This window comes from Artibeus jamaicensis, unplaced genomic scaffold (genome assembly GCF_021234435.1).
Source record: "Artibeus jamaicensis isolate MK-2021 breed Jamaican fruit bat unplaced genomic scaffold, CSHL_Jam_final contig_391, whole genome shotgun sequence".
Taxonomy (NCBI): Eukaryota; Metazoa; Chordata; class Mammalia; order Chiroptera; family Phyllostomidae; genus Artibeus; species Artibeus jamaicensis.
In genome coordinates this window covers 33,697,678-33,718,144 of record NW_026521814.1, presented here as the reverse complement: position 1 = coordinate 33,718,144, position 20,467 = coordinate 33,697,678, and the positions used below count along the sequence as shown (strand labels likewise).

The following is a 20,467-nucleotide window of genomic DNA, read 5'->3' as shown; positions in this document are numbered from 1 at the left end:
TGAACCACTGCCCTGTTTTTCCCCCTTCCCCCTCCCAGCTGATAGCCCTCCAAATGATCCCCATACCTATGATTCTGTTCCTGATCTGGTTGTTTGCTTAGTCTGTTTTTGCTTTTGTTTTTATTTTTCCAATTCAGTTGTTGATAGCTGTGAGTTTGTTGTCATTTTACTTATTTATTTATTTAGCAACAAAATTTTATGGTTAGGGAAAATAACAAAGGTTACGGTGAGCTCCAAGTTATACACTTAGCATCTAACTTTTGATGAGACAGATGGACCTCTTCATGGCATCAGAAGATTTAAAGGGATGTCTGCTGACATCAAAGGTGACTCTTGAGAGTGACTGCTATGGTTTGCTCCCAAATGAATACCTTGTTTCGCAGGCCAGCAGTCAATCCACTGAACCACTACCCAGGGCTAGAATTTCTTTTTATGACACTGCAGTTTTCCTTCAAGATGTGTGTTTGGTTGGTTGGTTTCATTGTCAAGCATCAATACTGTACTACCTGTCACTTTCCAGTCTTCACTGGGCCGCCATGAGACCACTGGAAAGTACAGCATTATCCACACAGTGCTGGGTCTGCTCCTTCACCACAGAGTAGAGCTATGGGTGCTCCAAGGCCTTTTTGGCAGTCAGTATCTGTCAGTGGCTGTATCTCAAAAGTTTGTCCAGAAGATCTAGGGCCTTGGGGCTGATAAGATACCTGTTCTCACTATAGATAAAATTCTTCCAGCGTTTCTGTGAATGTTGTCCCAGGATATTCATTGGAAGTGCAGATCTAGGTCTAGGTGATACTTCTTCAGTTACCCATACAGCTCATCTGTACCCAGAACCTTTGCAATGTGAACAAGCTGGTTGTAGTTGTCCTGTCAAAGAGGGATCCCTTTTGAAAGATCATGCTCGCTAACATACAGACCAAACTCCACACGTCCAAGCTACAATCATACACCTGGTAGTCCACAAGGAGCTTGGTCCCTTGAAGTACCTGGAGGCCACAAGAACACTGTACTCTTGAGCAGGATAGGTGAACTCTGAAAGACCCCAAACGCAGCTTTTTCTGTTGGTGATCTATCATGACATTCTGAGGTTTCACATCCCTGTGCATGATTCCCTTGCTATGGCAGTAATCTAGAGCTTTAAATAATCTGTACATACAAAATCGAATATCAAAGTCCATCAGGATCTGGTCAAGTTGCTTAAAATCTGAATTATTGATATATTCAAATACCAAAGCTATTATCTTTGACACAGTTTCCTTCACAGTGTCAATCAGTTTAATGATATTTGTTCCAGCATAAAGGTTCTACAGAACCTTAACCTCTAGTTTTATTTTCTTTTTCTTCACTGGCTTGAGAATTTTTACAACCACTCTCTCATTGTTGGTGATGTTAATGGTTTCAAATACTTCGCTACACTTTCCCCAACCAACTTTTTGAACCAGTTGGTAATCATTTTGATTAACCCAGCTCAGGACGTGAGCCTCATAGTCCCAGTACTAGTGGCTCCTCAGCTGTTCACCTTGGTGTAGACCAAGGCTCTGCTATCTGCAGCTGGGCTGGACAAGGCAGGCAAAACCAGGGGCACCGCTGGGAGCCAGAGGAGGAGGAGGAGGAGGAGGAGGAGTCAGGTGGTAGTGGCAGCTGAGGCCACTGGCTGGGCTGTTGTCATAAATGTTTATAGTTTTGATCCACTTCTTTTTCTTAAATAATGCCCTTTAACATTTCATGTAATAATGGCTTGGTGATGATTAATTCCTTTGGCTTTAATTTGTCTGGGAAACACTTTATCTGCCCTTCCATTCTAATTTTTTTTTTAAGATTTTATTTCCTTTTAGAGAAAGGTAGAAAGGGAGAGAAACAGCAATGTGTAAGAGATACATGGTTGTCTCTCACATGCCCCCAACTGAGGACCTGGTCCCACAACCCAGGCATGTGCCCTGACCAGGAATCCAACTGGTGAACTTTCGGTTCACAGGCCAGGACTCAATCCACTGAGCCACACCAGCCAGGACTGACCTTCCATTCTAAATGATAGGTTTGCTTGGATAGAGTAATCCTGGATGTAGGTCCTTGCCTTTCATGACTTTGAATACTTCCTTCCAGCCCCTTCTTGCCTGTAGAGTTTCTTTTGAGAAATCAGCTGACAGCCTTATGGGAACTCCTTTATAGGTAACTTTCTGCTTTTCTCTTGCTTCTTGTAAGATCCTCTCTTTGTCTTTAACCCTTGGCATTTTAATTATGATGTGTCTTGGAGTGGGCCTTTTTGCGTCCAACTTGATTGGGACTCTGTGCTTCCTGGTCTTGCATGTGTATTTCCTTCACCAAACTAGGGAAGTTTTCTTTCATTATTTTTTCAAACAGATTTCCAATTTCTTGCTTTTTCTCTTCTCCTTCTGGCAATGATGCAAATGTTGGACCTCTTGAAGTTGTCCCAGAGGTTGCTTATACTCCCTTCATTTTTTTGTTTTCGTTTCTTCTTTTTTTAATTAATTGTTTTTAACTTCCTTATGTTCCATATCATTGATTTGATTCACGGCTTCATCCATTCTACTGTTGTTTCCTGTAGATTGTTTTTTAACAATTCTACTGTTGTTTCCCTGTAGATTTCAATAAGTGAATCCTTTGTTTCTGACAGGATCTTTTTTATGCTGTTGAGGTCCTTACTAAGTTCCTTGAGCATCCTTATAACCAGTGTTTCAAACTCTGTATCTGATAGATTGCTTATTTCCATTTTGTTTAGCTCTTTTTTCTGGAGTTTTGAACTGTTCTTTCACTTGGACCATGTTTCTTTGTCTCCTTGTTTTGGCAGCCTTCCTGTGTTTGCTTCTATGTATTAGATAGAGCTGCTTTGACTCCGTGTTTTGGTAGAGTGGTCTAATGTAGTAGGTGTCCTGTAGGGTCCAGTGGCACAACCTCCCCTATCACTCAAGCTGGATATTCAAGGTACACTCTTTGTGTGGGCTGAGTCCACCCTCCTCTTGTAGCTGGGATTTACCCAAGCCAGTCTGTTGCAAGGATTGGCTAATGACCACCAATCTTGGTCCTCTGTGGAGAATCAGCTGTGCAAGGGCAAGGTGGTGGTTCTCTGATGTGGTCTGTAGTTGTCCATGGGTGTGCAAGCTCTGGGGTTTCCTGTGTGGTGCAGGCTAAGGTCAGCCCCCACCTATGTTTTGCCCAGGACCACCCTTCCTGAGCTCTAAAGCAATCTGAGAAGGTTGCTACTCATGCTAGGCTTGGAGTTTCCCAGGCAAAGCCAAGCTATGAAACTAATCTGGCCACTGTTAGTGCCCAATCTAGAGCTCACTGAGGCCAGCTGTGGCTTGTCTGATAGGATTTAGGAAGTTGTAAAGCAGGAGTCAAGATTACTTATTCAAGCCCTGGCTGGTGTAGCTCAGTGGATTAAGCATGGGCTTGTGAACCAAAACAGCGAGGTTCGATTCTCCATCAGGGCACATGCCTGGGTTGCAGGCCAGTTCCCAGCAGGAGATGCACCAGAAGCAACCATACATTGATATTTCTCCCCTTCCCTTCCCTTCCCTTCCCTTCCCTTCCCTTCCCAAGATAAACAAAAATTAAAAAAAGATTTATTCAAATGGAAAAGCAGCTTGGAAAAGCAGCTTGGGTGGGTCCACAAATTGGGTGGGATGGAATCTCCAGGCAGGTCAATGTTAGCCAGGTTGATGGTTGATGGAGTCTCAGATATGGCACCAGTTTGCTGTCTCTGTGGCTCTGTAGGGGGCACAGGGGCTCAGAAAAGGGACAATGGCCTCTTGTCACCCTGATGCCAGACACTTCAGCCTTTCTCAGTATGCCACTAGTGCCCTTCAAGCTGCCGCCCTGGTGCTGGAGGTCAGAGAGAGTACGTTCCTGAGTAGGTGAGTCCATGTGTGGGTTCTTTAAGAGGAACTGATTTGGGCTCAAGAAGTTTCTTCCACTGACTCAATTCTCACTGGTTTTTGAAACCAGAAGCTGCGGGGACTTATCTTACTGGCACTGTGGGGACTTATCTTACTGGCACTGGAACCCTGGGCTTATGGCCTGATGTGGGGTTAGGACCCTTGCTCATGAGATATCCCTCCTGAATTTTTATCCACCACACATGGGTGAGAGACCAGCCTGTTCCACAACTGCACCCCTCCTACTAATCTCAATGGATATGGTTTCTTTGATTCCATAGTTGTCAGACTTCCATTCAACTCAATTTCTGATGGTTATAAGTGATGGTTGTTCTATATTTTAGTTGTGATTTTGATGTGGTTGTGCAAAGAGGCAAGCCATGTCTGCCTATGCCACTATCTTGACTGGAAGCCCAACCACTGTTAATATAATGAAAATGGTTTATGAGACACTGATGTCAACTGGCAGCCAAAGAGAGTGCACTGGAATGTGCATTCATTAACAATGACAACTTCACTGTACTAGTTAGTGGAGGCAGTAGACACTGTTGTGTCAATGTGTGTACTGTGTGGTCATTACATTCAAGATGACTGGTAGAGAAACGAATTTGCATCAAATTTTGTGTTAAGCTTGAAGATTCCTCTGCAGAAACTGTTCAGGTGGTTCAGAAGGCTGCAACTATAGGCAACTGGTGATTGGCAGCTTCATTACAACAACATGCCTGCTCATGTATCATGTCTCATGCAGAGTTTTTTGGTGAAACATCAAATCACCCAGGTGACTCATTTGCCCTAAAGTCCAGATTTGGTGCCCTGTGACTTCTGGCTTTTCCCAAAATTAAAATCACCTTTGAAAGGGAAGAGATATCAGGCCATCATTGAGATTCAAGAAAACATGACGGGGCAGCTGATAGCAAATGGGAGAACTGTGTAAGGTCCCAGGTGCCTACTTTGAAAGCATCTAAGGTGTTATTCTCCTATGTACAGTGTTTCTGGTATCTTTTAGCTTCTTTAATAAATGTCTCTATTTTCCATATTCCATAGCTGGATACCCTCTGGATAGACCTTGTACACTTAATACTTAAAAATATGCTTGATCTTTTATCCCACACAGGAATTAAGAGCGATGAATATGAGATGTCTAGATCTAGTGCAACAAAGATGTCTATAGAATCAAACATAACTTGGAGGGTTTTATGGTCATCACATCTAATCACATCATTTTTGTTATTATAATACTACCAGATTATATCAAATGTCACAAAAATTTTAATGATAATGGCCATTTAACAGAGAAGTCAATATACTGATTTTTTAAAGAATTTCCTCTTAGCAAGCAATATCTACATCAAGGATTTTTAAGTATTATTAACTATTCCACCATTGTTTAATAATCCTACTGATCACCAACAAGCACAATCAGGGGCTTATAATGAGAGGCTTATCATTTTTATAAAATGTGATCAAATTAAACTTAATAACATATGAGCCACAGAGAAGACCTCTGGGACCAACACTTAGAAAACCAATAGTCTAGTAAATATTTTGGCAAAAAACTCAGGAAAAATAGAGATATTTCTTTACCTTACCTTTTCCGCCACTCTATTAAAATGACAGGATAAATTACAAGGAACAATTACATGATAAGCACTTAGGTTCTAATCTTGGTTTCCTCTCTACCTCAGAAAAGTAATTTTTAACTCTTCTATGTTTCAGTTATCACCTCAGCAATATGGCAATGTCTGCCCTTGTTACTCACAAGGAGATAATACAAAAGTTAATGACTGAGAAAGAAAATATAGTATGAAACCTGTAACTTAAGTTTTATGTTTCAATTTGAATATTCAAAAGAACATATAAATACTTGTCCTCCACCAGTATTAAGATTTACAAAGATTAATTCTGTAATCTGTGCAGCAACCCAAACTATTTTGAAATATTGCACTATCTATAAATATAAGTGATACTTTTACATACTGTAAACATTTAAACAGATACTTATTTTTGATCAATAACTGTCAACATTAAACTTGAGAGAAAAAAACTAAAGGATTTAATCTTGCCAGTTAGTATATCACTTTCATGAAATTTCATATGATAAAACCTCAACCCACACCATCTGTGAACTCTTAGTTACTAGTTTATCTTATCAGTCTTGACACATATACACAACCCACATAATACCTTTCAAGTGTGATTAGTTTTTTTCCCTCGAAATGCTGGTTTAGTAAATAAGTTAAAGGTCACAATTTTACTTATTTGTCTTAATCAGGTCTAAATGATAATGAGAAAACTTGCTAAATGAAATTGATGAAAAAATCTTGTTTTCTGATTTGAATAACATTAAGAATTATTAAATTTCTACTAAATTTTCATGGTTCTAAATCTAATTGTTCCATAGATGCTTGTTTAGAGCTAACTTCTATTAGGCACTGGAAACACAAAGATGAATGTTAATGACAACATTATCATGAAAGAATTATCATGGAGTATCTTACTAGATTTCTTTAAAACTTGATCATTACTGAATTACTCAAGGGAAGTTTTATAATCCCATTTTCTCTCAAACTGTCTAAAATAGATAAAATATCTAAAACTATCAGATGCCATCCCATGCTTCTCACTTCATTGCTACTTGTTAATTATGCCTCTAAGGAATAATTATTCCTCCAAGGAAGCATTAAGGAATTTTTGTCCCTTTCTTAAATTACACTTGTTTTCTTTCTTCCTTTTTCTTTCTCTTGCCTTTTTTCCCTTCCTTCCTTCTCAGCCCTTTATATAATCTTTGTAGCATTTCATTCTTCCTTTGTAAAAGAAATATCTAATTCATTTAAATTGCTAATATTTTACAGAGAGTCAGCCTACACAGTGTTCCCATTTATTAATAAAACATGTACTGCATTTGAAGGTATAACATATTAGTTTTAAAAATGTTTTACAAAAATTTTATTATTATATGCTATTCTTTAGGTTTATTAATATATTTATGGAATCCTTTTTCTCAACTTCCCCCTATTTCATTGTTAAAATTTTTGAGTGCCCTGTAACCTCTACCTGTGCTTTCTTAATATGTTTCCCTCCTATACTCTGTAATATTTGTCTTCTCTATTGTACAGAAACTCCTCTAACAATACTAGTGAGCTCCTCTGATTCAAATTCAAAGATTGTTTGTCAATTCTATTTCCTTTCAATTACACATATTCCTGTCAAATCTTAGTTCTTAACACTTTCTATTATGGACTTCCAAGATACTATGAATTCTCGGTTTACTCACTATTTTTCTGACCATTTGGCTTTGTAACTAACCTATTTGGCAGGGGGGTCTCCTAATATTCAGTCTTTATTCAACAACTTTTCCTCTGTCTCCATGTGTTCTCTTAGGGGATTGTATCCAATCATAGATTCTCAATTACCAAGTGCATGTAAACAATTCCCAAATAATCATTTTAATCTTAGCTCTTTATTTATTTTTTAACCCTCATCTGAGGATGTTTTCAATGATTTCAGAGAGAGAGAGAAACATGGAACAGTTGCCTCTCACATGCGCCTGACCAGGGGTTGAATCCAAAACCAAGGTTTGTGCCCTATCTGGGGACCAAACCTGCAACCTTTTGGTATATGGGATGACGTTCCAACCAGCTGAGCCACCCAGCCAGGGCTCCTCTTTATTCTTTTAAAAATTATCTTCAGTTGTCTACCAATACCTCATCCAAAAGTCTTCATAATTAACTCCTATTTCCAGTGTAAACTAGTATTTTTTGCCTAAGTTCCTGGTTGCCACCCTCACTGTTTTTCAAATCTATGAATATTTCTCAATTCTTTAAACTTTCTTCCAATTGTTCATCAAAACCAACAGGTTCCTTCTCTACATTTTTTCTCACATGTACATCTTCTTCCTCATTTCCACATCCAAGATTATAAGGTATCTAATGCAACTCTTCTTTTTCCTTTACTTTTATCATTCATTGTGATTAAATATATATAAAATGTAAAATTTACCATTTTAACCATCTTCAAGTGTACAGTTCGATGGCACTAAGAATATTCATGATATTATGTAAGTATCACCACCATTAATTTCCAGAATATTTTTCATCTTTCCAAACTGGAACTCTGTATTATTAAATAATAACACCCTATTTTCCTTCTTAAAACTCCTTCTAGTTCTATTACAACTCATCTAAGATTTAATTGCCTTTCCCTTTTCAAACAATGAATACTGTTCTTTATTATTTATCAAACCCCAAACAATATTCTTTGAATGTAGTAGTTTAAAAATATTGTTGATGTCAGTGTACTAATGCTATAACTATAAGAAACATTTTAGTCAGACATAATTCTCTAAAAAACAACAATCTGTATTAGAATAATTAAAAAACATCTACCACCTAAATTCTAATAATATAAATAAAAAGTTTCAAAATTCCAATACTGAGATTCTACTACAGTTCCTGCTATTTGCAGAAAAACACCTCAATTGAGTACTCTGTATTGAAAAATGTACCTCTAAGTAAGACCTATAATTAATCTAAATAATTATATTTCATTGTATTTTAGAATTATAAACTAGTGTTTGCTTACTGTCTTAAAAGCAAAAAATTCAACCCCACTACTAATTTCTCTATTGTACAGAAACTCTTACTGTATAAAAACTATTGTTTTTATTAAATAATTCCATTTCATAGATTTGTCCAATGTTGGTTCAATTGACAGTTTTTCTCTTTTTGATGTTTTTAATAGTGTTTTTTCTATAAAATAGAGACCATAAATATCAAATCATTTTGTGTACCATCTAGAAAAATGCAATGCACATATTGGTAACATTTCTATATGACAATTATGATAGTGATGTAAAAAGTCCTAACAAAAGGAGAAAAATTATAAACTCATTTGGTTGTTTCAAGCAAGTCTCAAAAAAGCATTTATGTCAAATGAATGTTCTTTCATTGAAAGGAAGGGAGAAAGGCAGAAAAGCAACAAGAAAGAAGGGAGGAAAAGAAGGAAGGAAAGAAGAGAGGGAGGGAGAGAGAAAAGAGAAAGAAAGAGGGAGGGAAGGAAGGAGGGAGGGAGGGAGGGAGGGAGGGAGAGAGGGAGGGAGGGAGGGAGGGAGGGAGGGAGGGAGGGAGGAAAAGAGAAGAGAAAAGAAAAGGAAGTTATTCATTGGAACACTCATTGCTTCTAATTCCTTATTGGGTCAATTCAGTACACAATGTAAGTGTAGGTTTTCAAATGCTCAGAGGAAAACAGTGCATAAGGAAAACGATGACTGCTAAAGCAATCAGAGACCAAACTAAACACAATTAGATAAGTTATTATAAGCAATTAATGAAATTGCACTCAGATGCAAACATGGAGTCCTTTTTAAAAGTTTTTCTTCTGGCTAATCATGTTTCTGAACACTAGATGGCAATAAACTAAAAGTTTAAATGAAAGTAAAAACACAGAAGTTGACAATATAGATAGAAAAAGAAGATACAACTACTTCACTTCAAATTCATATATCAACTTTTGATAGCATATCTCTTACCCGGGAAGAGGTCTGTGCATCTCATAAATATCTCCCAATAGATTAGTCCAAGAGCATACATGTCTACTTGTTTCAAAGCTGATTCACAGTCCCTCAGGTTCACAGCTCCTTCTAGAACTTCTGGTGCCATATATCTGATTGTGCCAACCTGATTTTTAGAGCAATATTTTTTAGAAACAGAATGAAAGGCATATGTTAGACAGAAGCTATACATAAATTTCATACCAACAATGTCAATGATAAGTTACTTGACCCTACTCATGTAGGGTCAACTGTCACTGAAAGTATTCTATACCTGATTTTTCAATCTATAAAATGTCCTTCTTGAATAAACTGTGATAAGTATCCTACTGAACAGAATCAGTCAAAAAGAATGATCTAGATCTTCCTATGCATATCGATATTAAAAAACCTGTAAGACAGTGTGAGAAAACTACAAAACAATGTGTACACTATTTAATATTTTAAAAAATTTCACAAAATACGAAATGTAATATATGTATAGATGTTGGTATGTGAACTCAGAAAAAGGTCAGGAAAGAAATGTTCTATGTTATAGTAGTAATAGAAAGCAACTGTCCTATTTCACCTTGATAATTTTAACCCCTGCTTCAAAAATCAGTTCCTACAAAAAAATTCCTTCTAATGCTTATAAAAAATGAGGTGGAATGCCAGTGGACTTCCATAATGAATTGATGAACTTTATGCAGTGTTGTTTTAATTTTGTAATTCTTAATATGCTACGACTGGCATATTAAGCTACATACCAACTACGACTGGTAGTATCTAGAATAATTATCCTGAGTAATTAGTGAATTCTTAAATGCAATTTATTATGTTTTCAAAGAATGACCAAAGTGTGATACCTTTTGTATAAACTCACCTCACTTATGGCTGCATTATCTTCTTCCCCTGGGCGCACCAGTCTATTTCCAGTCAGCCTCATGGACAACCCAAAGTCACTGATAACACAGGTTCCATCATTTTTCACCAGAACATTTCTGCTGTTTAAATCTCGATGGGAAATTGCAGGTTTATAATGATCTGTTTGGATAATTTCAAATGTTTATTAATGTTTAAAGACCACTATTGGATATGAAGTGAGCCACCCAAATAATAGAGACTACCATATAAATATAAAAGATACTGTTAATTTTCTACCTATTTTTTAACATTCATCCAGAAAATTTTTTAATATTTTATTTATTTATATTTTAGAGAGAGGGGAAGGGGAGGAGAAAGAGTGGGAGAGAAACATAAATGTGCGGTTGCCTTTCATGTGTCCCTACTGGGGACCTGGCCTGCAACCCAGGCACGTGCCCTGACTAGGAATCGAACCAGTGACCCTTTGCTTCACAGGCCCGTGCTCAATTCAGTGAGCTATATCAGCCAGGGCTAATTTTCTACCTATTATTTTTCTAATAAAAAAGGACATAAGAAATCAATATTTCAATTCATAATATCACTACTTTTACTATATTATATTTTATAACATAACTCCTGTTGTATGTCTAATTAATTAAGCTCTAAACTTCAGCTGCAACATGCTGTAGCTTCTAATTTTAGCACACGCTTGTTATTTTCTCTTCATTTTATGGTAGCAAAAGAAGGCAACAGAGAAAGGGATATTTGGTATAAACAACAACAAAAGTCAACGTACCTGAAACAGTGTTGATAAAAAAAAAAACTGACAGGCCTCCAAAATTTGTGTATATCCGTTACACTTTTCTCCTATGATTTAACAGATCAAACCTGTGACAGAACATCCCAGTTCTGCCCTGACGTGCAGCCATGTCCTTAAGCCCACCTCAGCTCTTCAAATCAAACTAGAAATAGTTTTACAACAGACTGGGAAAACAAGTGATGGAGCTGCTATTTCTCATCCAGATATGAAAACCTGTTTTCTGATTTTACAGAGAAGCAAAGCACTATTATACTTATTCTATTACTTGTTTATCACTAGACTGTATGTTCCACGAAGGCAGAAAAAACGTATTTTTCCTAAATTCAAAAGGGTCAACACAGACAAAATGCTTGCTGATTAAAAGAATGTATCTAACCTAAAAAACACCTTCTCATAAAGAACACCACATAATTTTCTCCCCTCTGTAAGGAAACTTGATATAAATCTTACATTAGGGCCATAGCTTTTAAAATGAAAAAAAAATTATATAGCATAATTTCTAAATTTTAAAATAACTCACTAGTTATACAAAGAAATAAAGCAATCCAAACAAAGTTAATGATGTTTGAGTGTTTATATTGAAGCACAGATAGACTCAGTATTTATATTATTCTCATTAACAATTATGAGACTGCAATTTCACCAACAATGAAACTGAAAAGAGGATAATGATTCCTTTCATATAAAAAAAAGCAACAGCACAATTGGAAGAAAAAAACAGTTACCAAGTTTCTTTATCTAAGAGTTGATTTCCTTTTTTAAAAATGATTTTATTTATTTATTTTTAGAGAGAGGGGAATGGAGGGAGAAAGAGAGGGAGAGAAACATCAGCGTGTGGTCACCTCCTCACCCACCACCCACCCCACCCACCAGGGACCTGGCCTGCAATCCAGGCACATGCCCTAACCAGGAATCAAACTGGCAATCCCCCTGGCTTCCAGGCCTGCGCTCAATCCACTGAGCTACACCAACCAGGTAAAGAGCTGATTTCTTTTGCATTTTCTCCCCTTCCCATTTCCTAGACCCACCTTCCAAAGCTTGTATTAACATGGCTCAACTCAACCCCTAAATAAACAGCTGCTTTTCTTACTCTGGATAAAACAGTAACATAAGTATATGTGGCATAATCTCAAGCTTATATTTGTATATGAAAATTTATGAAGACATTGTAAAATGTGTGTATAATAATAATACAAAATCAATACTTAAACTAAAATATTTTACACATAAGGAAGCCAGGTTAATAATGGGAAGAATATGCAGTGGTTCAGTGAGACAGCCAGAGGGGAAGACTGGGTAGTACATTCTGCCAAAAAAAAAGGAAAGCGAAAGGAGACAGAGAAAAATGAAGAAACAGGGAAAAGAGGAGAAGAGAAAATACGAGACAAGAGAGAATTTATCACCAATGCAAAGGATAAAACTATAGACTGTCCTTTTCAGACTTTTTTCCTTTAAAGATCTCCTCAGTATTCCTTTTAATCTTTTTTGTTGGAGGTGGGATGTTACATAGAAAGGAGCAGAATATACAATGATTTTGCCCTGGGCAGTAGCTCTGCACCAAATATCGTAAAGGAAAGTTAGGACATAATATTAATTATGATTTTTAAAAATCTGAATGAAAAAAGTTTCTGTGGACATTCATACACAGAGAGAGAGAGAGAGAATGAGCATGCAAAGGACATGGAAAGATAAACATAAACTAGTTAACAGTAATTTTCTGGTTAGGTTTGAGTGATCTGTACATGATCTTTCTTACATTTTTTGTGGTAATAAGTTACATTTTATATTATCACTAGGAAAATATTCATAGGGAGAACCAATTACAAATAAATAGGTTCAATTCCATCTTATTCTGGAACAGATGAATAAATAATAATAGCATTACTCCTTATTACAAAATTTCTATTCTAAATGGCAGTATTGTATCTGAAGATATTGGGATGAACAGAGTTCTCTGAAAAAAAGTGAAATGACCTTTTAAATGTTTTTGAAATATTCAGACTATATTTAAAATAGTAAAACTGTAAGTTCAAATAGCTACTAAACATATTTTTACAATAGCATGTATATGTGTATACTCATTTTTTAAAAAAGGTAAACTAGTAAAAATATTAAGTAATGTTTAAGAGTAAGATCTGCATTTAAATAAAACTCTTATTTGATGGCAATCATTTTTTCAGCCAATGTTTTCAACTTGAAACCTTGCTGCATTAGGCAAGCCTTGACAAGGGGGATTAGAATGGTATTTTAAGTTCTGTGCTAAGCCAGCTCTTTAAAGGAGCTATAGTAATATTTAAGAGTAAGGAAACATAGTCCAAATGGTTAATGTGCTAAAGCACTAAAGTGAGTGAGTGCATCAAGTTGCTGACATAGGTAATAACTATGATCAGTTCTGTATTCAGGAAGAGCAAGATGTGAAGATAAAAATGAACTGATAAATCATTCAGGAGAAATTATTTATATATGAAGCAGAAGCTAGAAAAGATGATCCATGCTATTATACAATGAAACAAAGATCTAAGAAATTGAAACATTAAGGATCCTCTTCACTACTGAGGTCAGAGAAACTGAAAAAACAATGTTCCGGGCTATAGCATGACAGGAAAATGCTTAAAGCATAAAAGTTTAAGAAAACACAAAGGTAGATTTTTACAGCATAGCTAATTTAGAGGTTCCTGTGATATGAGGTGTATCTTGAAACAAAGTGAGAAAGCAAATGTATTAAGGAGATGCTTTGAACTAGGAAAAATATATATAAAAGCTGAAGAAAACCACAGTTCTGATAAGGAACATAACCCTATAGTTCTGAAACACTGGCAAAGACTGATTCCTCACCACGCATTCTTCTTTTCCTGGTTAGTAACAGAACACAGTATTGTCTGAGCAATGAACTCAGCTAAAATAAAACAAAACTATATTCTCAGCATCTCTTGTAGCTAACTGTAGTAACTAAGCATAGACTAAGTTCTGGGAAACAAAATATAAACATAAGAGTGAAACTTCTGGAGGCAGAAGAGGGCAATTCCTTCTTCCTTTCCTTCCTTTTCCCTGCTTACCAGAATAGAGTATAATGAACAATGAGGTGACCTTAAAAATACAAGCCATATATAAATAATGGAGGAGAAATACAGGAGCCTGGTGCTGCCAAATTTTAGACTGTCTCTCTCTAGATTCTTACATGAGAACAAAAATTATTCTTATTGAAGCCTGCTATTTTCTCCTTGATAGACTTGACCAAACCAGGCTCTGCAAAGCACTGACTTATAAAAAGATATATTTATGTTTTATACTAAAGTCCAACCAACCTTTGGAATAAAGATCTATCTGAAGTTAAAACTAAAGAAGTAATAATGTACTGTAGTTCATTTAAATAAGCAAAATAAACACAAGGAAAATATAATACAGCCTAGTTAAGAGGTTCTTAACCAAGACTGACAGATGAACTTCTGAGAGTCTTAAAACCCTCTAGAATCAAAAGAACATACTTAAAAGAATTGCCTATACATATATCTTTTCATGGAGAGTGTTCAGAGCTTTAATTAAATTCTCAATGGGCCATGGCTGGTGTAGCTCAGTGGACTGAGCATGGGCCTGTGAAGCAAAGGGTTGCTGGTTCAATTCCCAGTCAGGGCACATGCCTGGGTTGCAGGCCAGGTCCCCAATAGAGGACACATGAGAAGCAACCACACATTCATGTTTCTCTCCCACTCTTTCTCCTTCCCTTCCCCTTTCTCTAAAAATAAATTTTAAAAAAATTTTAAATTCTCAATGGCATCTATAACTCCTCTGGAGTCTTTAGTTATTTTTCTTATTCTTCCTATTAGATTTAAAATATATTTCTCATATCAAATCTTTTAAATAGCTGGCCAATAATAAAGTTGCTATACATAATATATGCTTTTACTTTGATGATATGAATAAAATTTCTCTTTGAAAATCCTATTCTACATGAGTGTCATTCATTTCCTCTTCACTGTCTTACCTCCTCGAGGTAATTCTGTATGAAGATAAGCCAGTCCTCTAGTCACAGAATGAGCCAGACGGCAAGAGCTTACCCAGTCACTTGTATGGAGACTAAGATACTTGCATAGAGATCCCTGTGTGGAGGAAAAAAATACAACAACAAAAAAGTGGAGTTAATATACTTGAACATAAGAAGGTAAGTTAGCTTTATAAAGGATTTGCATATGTTAGGATTCCACTAAGATCTAATAAATTATGACATTTCAGAATCTTGAAGGGGTTAATAAGACATTTCTGTGGGTAGAGTGAAGGAAAAAATGAAAAAAATTAAGTGTAAAATTTTTATTTTTTCAACATTGAAAATTATGGTTATTTCATTTTGAATGCTTTTTAAATTTCAAATTAACAGAGAAAATAAAAGAGTCATTTAGGTTCTTTCTTTACACTGTATCCTTCCCAGTACAAATACAAATTATATTGTTATTATGTTTTACAAGCACAAAACAGGAGACTTTTGTAAGTATGTATGTCAGTGCTAATCAAGGTGTTCCTCCACAGACTATTTATTACCAACCATTTTGGGATAAGGAGCTTGCACCAGAATGAATGTCAGTCAAAGCACTGCTTTATTCATCAAGAAAGTCTTTTGGGGGGCATCAGATGGGAGGGTATTAAAAAGTTAACTAGTGACTTAGTTAATTCACACTCTGGTATGAGATCCTTATCTCACTGTAGACCCTTAGTAATAACCAGTGTGCAAACAGGCAATGCTTTACTAAATAACTGACTGTTCATATAAATGCCAGTTGATATTTATTAAGAACTTACATTGGGATAATACTCCATCACAAGCAAATACTCCATGCGTCCATCTGCAGTCACTCTCTCATCTCCAACTATAAAGCGAGCAATGCTATCATGTTCCATCAAAGGCACTCTGTAAATGTTCTTCTCATTGATAAAATTCTGACGGTTTGCAAAGGAAAACACTTTTACAGCAACAGGACGCTCATCTAAGGAACCTTTATATACTGCTCCATATCGACCCCGGCCAATCAGCTGTAAAATTTGTTTTGAAGAAAGCAAGGTATTAATTCAAATCACAATGGAACAACCAAATTTACTAAATACACTGCAAGTCTATATGTGTGCCATAGTTCTCTACTGCTTAAAGGTTGAATTACTCCATCATCAAGGAGCTAATAAATATATGGAACTTTTCAAATATATGGCTCAAGAAGCTCCTACTAGACCCAGCCCTCCCAAACACAGCAATGATAAACTCTAAAAAAAACTCTAAAAGAAACTAAAAGTGCTGGAGAATGAACAAAAGGAAATAAACTATGAGAGGAGTCAAGACTGAAAAGAAGGGAACAACATATGAGTATTTACCCAATTTTATAGCTTTTAGCCTGAAGACAGGCTGAAATCAGCTCTGTACAGTACAGCTAAAAATGCAATAGGAAATCCACAATCTCTCTGGCCTCAGGAACAAGAGGACAGATTTTGGAGTAACCACAGCTACAGGAAAGTAAGGAGAGAATTCCAGAAAGAAGAATCAAAGAGAGGGAAACTGAGTGAATGCACAAGACAAACTCCAGCCAGAGACAAAATAACTGAACTGAGATTTGAGCTTCCGCCTGAGACGAGTTTGCAGTACGTCTAACCAAGATAACTGCCTACTAAAACAAACATTGAAAGTGAACACACTTCAGAAGAATCTAAAGAACACAGGGTCTGCACAATATAACATTCACAATGTCCAGGATATAATTAAAAGTTACTTAATAAACAAAGTACCAGCAAAATGCAATCTGTTAATTTTTGGCTGCTGGAGCTTTCTTCTACTTTTTACTGACCTAGGTTAGGGATTTACCATAACCTATTTAAGAATATTTGTTATATTTCACTCACTGTGTCTAGGTTAAAATTTAACAGATAGATTGTCCTTTAGAAAGGCTGTATGGTTTACAACCTTTTAACCATTCAACATATGGTCAAATCAGCAATGTTTGAGAGTTTCTTTTACTTAGTCCAGGATAAAATCCAATGGTTTTAGTAAATATATTTTTAATTTACTAAATTGGATATCTAATTGTAATACATATTTTAGCCACATTTCTATTGTGAATTGACAGTTCATCTTTTTTGTCCATTTTTATTAATTATTTCTTTCACACGGATTTATATTAGCTCTGTATAAATTCTATGTTTTCTGTGAATTTAGTTTTTAACTTGTTATGTTTTTCTCTCATAAGGAAGGTTCTTAAAATGTTTTATATTATCATATCTACCACATCTATTATTTAAACAGTCTCTGTAGTTTCAGGACCATAGTTATCTATTATTTAACAGTCTCTGGTTTAGTGATCATAGTTTATACTAATAAAGAATAAAACATCATAATAAAACTTTTAATATAGACTCTGAGAAATTACCAAATGAAAATTAAACTCTATGGAATATATAATAGTACTATGTGTCTATAAAAATATAAACTATATGCACAGACAAGTAATATTTTTTTTGTCTCTACTATGGATTCCTTACCTGGCACGTTCTTCTCAGAATTTCACAACTTTATTCCCATACTTGAAAGTTCAAATCTGTACTGAAAAGGTCACTTCCTTTTCTTTTAAAAATAACCCCCTTTCCATAGCTTTCTTATCTTATCTGTCTTATTTTTCTCCATAGCACTTACTACTACTTGATATAATATACATTTGTTTTCCTGTTTGTAGATTCTCTCCCACTAGAATAGAAGCCTCAAGAGGGATATCTGTATAGTTCAGGTACATTCTCACTGCCTAGAATAGGACTTGGCACTAAACTGGTACTCAATAAATGCTTCTTGAATAAATAAACAAATGATTTAGTGAGTGAATGAAGTCACTGTCTCAAATATGGGAGCAGAAAGAACAGTTCATAATCTAAGAACAAGCTTACCTCCAAAAGTTTCAGATTATCTAGGTCAAGAGAGGGCTCTGATGCTGCTGCCTCCATCATGTTCATACTGTGAAGACCTTGTTTGCGGTCTCCTATAGGAATAGGCAAAAGAAGTTACTGTGTGCTTCTCTTAAAATGAAGATTTTATTATACTTTTTTATTATATTACTATTAAAAAGAAAAGCTACAGAATGGTAGGCAGCAAGACTAATGCCTAATGTCAATGGGAGTAAAATTATTTACTAAACTAGGAATTATCTATAAATAAAGATGAATGATGACTAAGATGAAAGCTGAATTCTGGGAGATGATACCAGAAACAAACTTAGTTTAAAACCTTACAAAATACTACCAAGACATTAAAAATAGTTTCATAAAAGTTATTCAAAGTTAATGCATAAATGATAATTTCCTAAAAACCTCATCAAACCTAAAGTTTATTAGAACCAACTGAACATTTGATCATACTGAGAAAATAATAAAAAATTATTGCTTTTAAGATATAAAAATGATATTGGGATTATATATATATTAAGTCCTTCTATTTCAGCAATAATACTAAAGTACTTATAAATAAATGGTATTGTGATTTCTTTAAAATAATCAAGTGGCTGATTGTGGAACAGAAAGAAGGTATTAGTGGGAAAACGGGGGAAACCCAAATAAAGCCTGGAGTTTAATTAATAGTGATGTACCAATGTTGGTTTCTTAGTTTTGCTAAATGTACCAAGGTTATATAGGATGTTAATAAATGGGGAAAGCTGTGTGATGGTATATGTACTACCTTTAGAACTTTTCTGTATATTAAACATTATTCTGAAGTAAAATATTTTGAAAAGGCAAATAAAATTAAATTAAATTAAAAAGTGGCAGAGACAAGTGCACTGAGGGGAGCTATAGATGATATATAGATGTAATCACTGAAGCTGGGTGAGAGGTATTTTGTATATGTTTGAAAATTTATAAACACTGAAGGAAAAATGTTAAAAGAGAAAGATGGGAGCTACTTTAGCATGGAAGTTTTTTAGCATGGAGATTTTAAAAAGGAGAAAATAAATTTCAATTAAATAGCATATTTAATAAACAACAGAATAAAAGGTGACATTTTTACCTGTCAGCATTCTGTATCCAAAGTATAAGGCAACTATCAAAACAGCTAATACAGAGACTGATGCTAAAGCAATGATTATTGTCTCATCTCGGTTAAATGAATGAGGCGGACCTAAAAGCAAACAAATTTTAAAACAGTTATTGTTAAAGAAGATGTGGTACATATAAACAATAGAATATTTCTTGGTCATAAAAAAAGAATGAAATCTTACCATTTGTGATTACACGGGTGGACCTAGAGGTATTACGCTAAGGGAAATAAGTAAGACAGAGAAAGACAAATACCATATGATTTCACTTATATGTGGAATCTAAAAAACAGAATAAATGAACAAACAAAGCAGAAACAAACTCAAATACATAGAACAGCTAATGGGTGAAAAAGATGAAAGAAGAAAGAAATACAAATTGGCGGTTACAAAATAGTCAAAAGGATGTAAAGTACAGCATAAGAAATTTAGTTAATAGCCATGGTTGGTGTGGATCAGTGGATTGAGTGCCAGTTTGCAAACCAAAAGGTTGCTGGTTCAATTCCCAACTAGGACCCATGCCTGGGTTGTAGGCCAGGTTCCCAATGTGTGGGAAACCACACATTGATGTTTTTCTCCCTCTCCCCTTCCCTTCCATTATCTCTAAAAATAAATAAATCTTTAAAATAAAAAAATTTTAAATATGAAAGGCTGTATCAATATACAGTCAAATCAGTAATGTTTTTACATCAAAGAAAATTTAAAAATATTTTTTAAATATTTTATTTATTTTTTAGAGAGGGGAAGGAGGGAGAAAGAATAGGAAACATCAGTGTGTGGATGCCTCTTGTGTGCCCCCTACTGGGGACCGGGACTGCAACCGAGGCATGTGCCCTAGTCTGGGAATCTAACCTGTGACCCTTTGATTTGCGGGCTGGCACTCAACCGCTGAGCCACACCAACCAGGGAAAAATTAATAAATTGTTAATAATGGAAAATTATATATTTTATCATATAGCTTATTTTATATAGACTGTAGATTTGGAACACTGAAACACCTGTTAGTTAGCCCTGGCTGGGTAGCTCAGTTGGTTAGAATGTTGTTCCAATATGCCAAGGTTACAAGTTTGATCTCCAGTCAGGACACATACAAGAAGCAACCAAAGAATGAATAAATAAGTGGAACAACTAATCAATGTTTTTTCCCTCTCTCTCTCTCCCGAAGGGAGAGATCACCCTTCTCTAGGAGGGAGATCTCTATCTAGATCTTTATTTAGATCTCTATCTAAAATCAATCAATTAAACAAAAAACCTGTTAGTTATGCTCTTAATTATTAAAATATTAATTATAATGGAATAGCATAGATGGAAC

General features: G+C 35.4%; 1 protein-coding gene and 1 pseudogene across 2 annotated transcripts in view; both read right to left on the bottom strand.

The window, feature by feature from the left end:
- Positions 1-20,467, bottom strand: part of BMPR2 (bone morphogenetic protein receptor type 2) — a 152,635-nt gene that overhangs the window by 23,080 nt on the left and 109,088 nt on the right. For both annotated transcript variants that reach the window (XM_037153462.2, XM_037153461.2), the window contains 6 exons: positions 19,128-19,238; positions 18,017-18,108; positions 15,899-16,129; positions 15,090-15,204; positions 10,307-10,467; positions 9,424-9,571 (listed from right to left, as the gene is read on the bottom strand). In XM_037153462.2, coding sequence (XP_037009357.2) covers positions 9,424-9,571; positions 10,307-10,467; positions 15,090-15,204; positions 15,899-16,129; positions 18,017-18,108; positions 19,128-19,238 — 858 coding nt within the window. The remainder of the gene's footprint in view (positions 1-9,423; positions 9,572-10,306; positions 10,468-15,089; positions 15,205-15,898; positions 16,130-18,016; positions 18,109-19,127; positions 19,239-20,467) is intronic.
- On the bottom strand, positions 70-3,474 carry LOC119055278 (casein kinase II subunit alpha'-like; annotated as a pseudogene).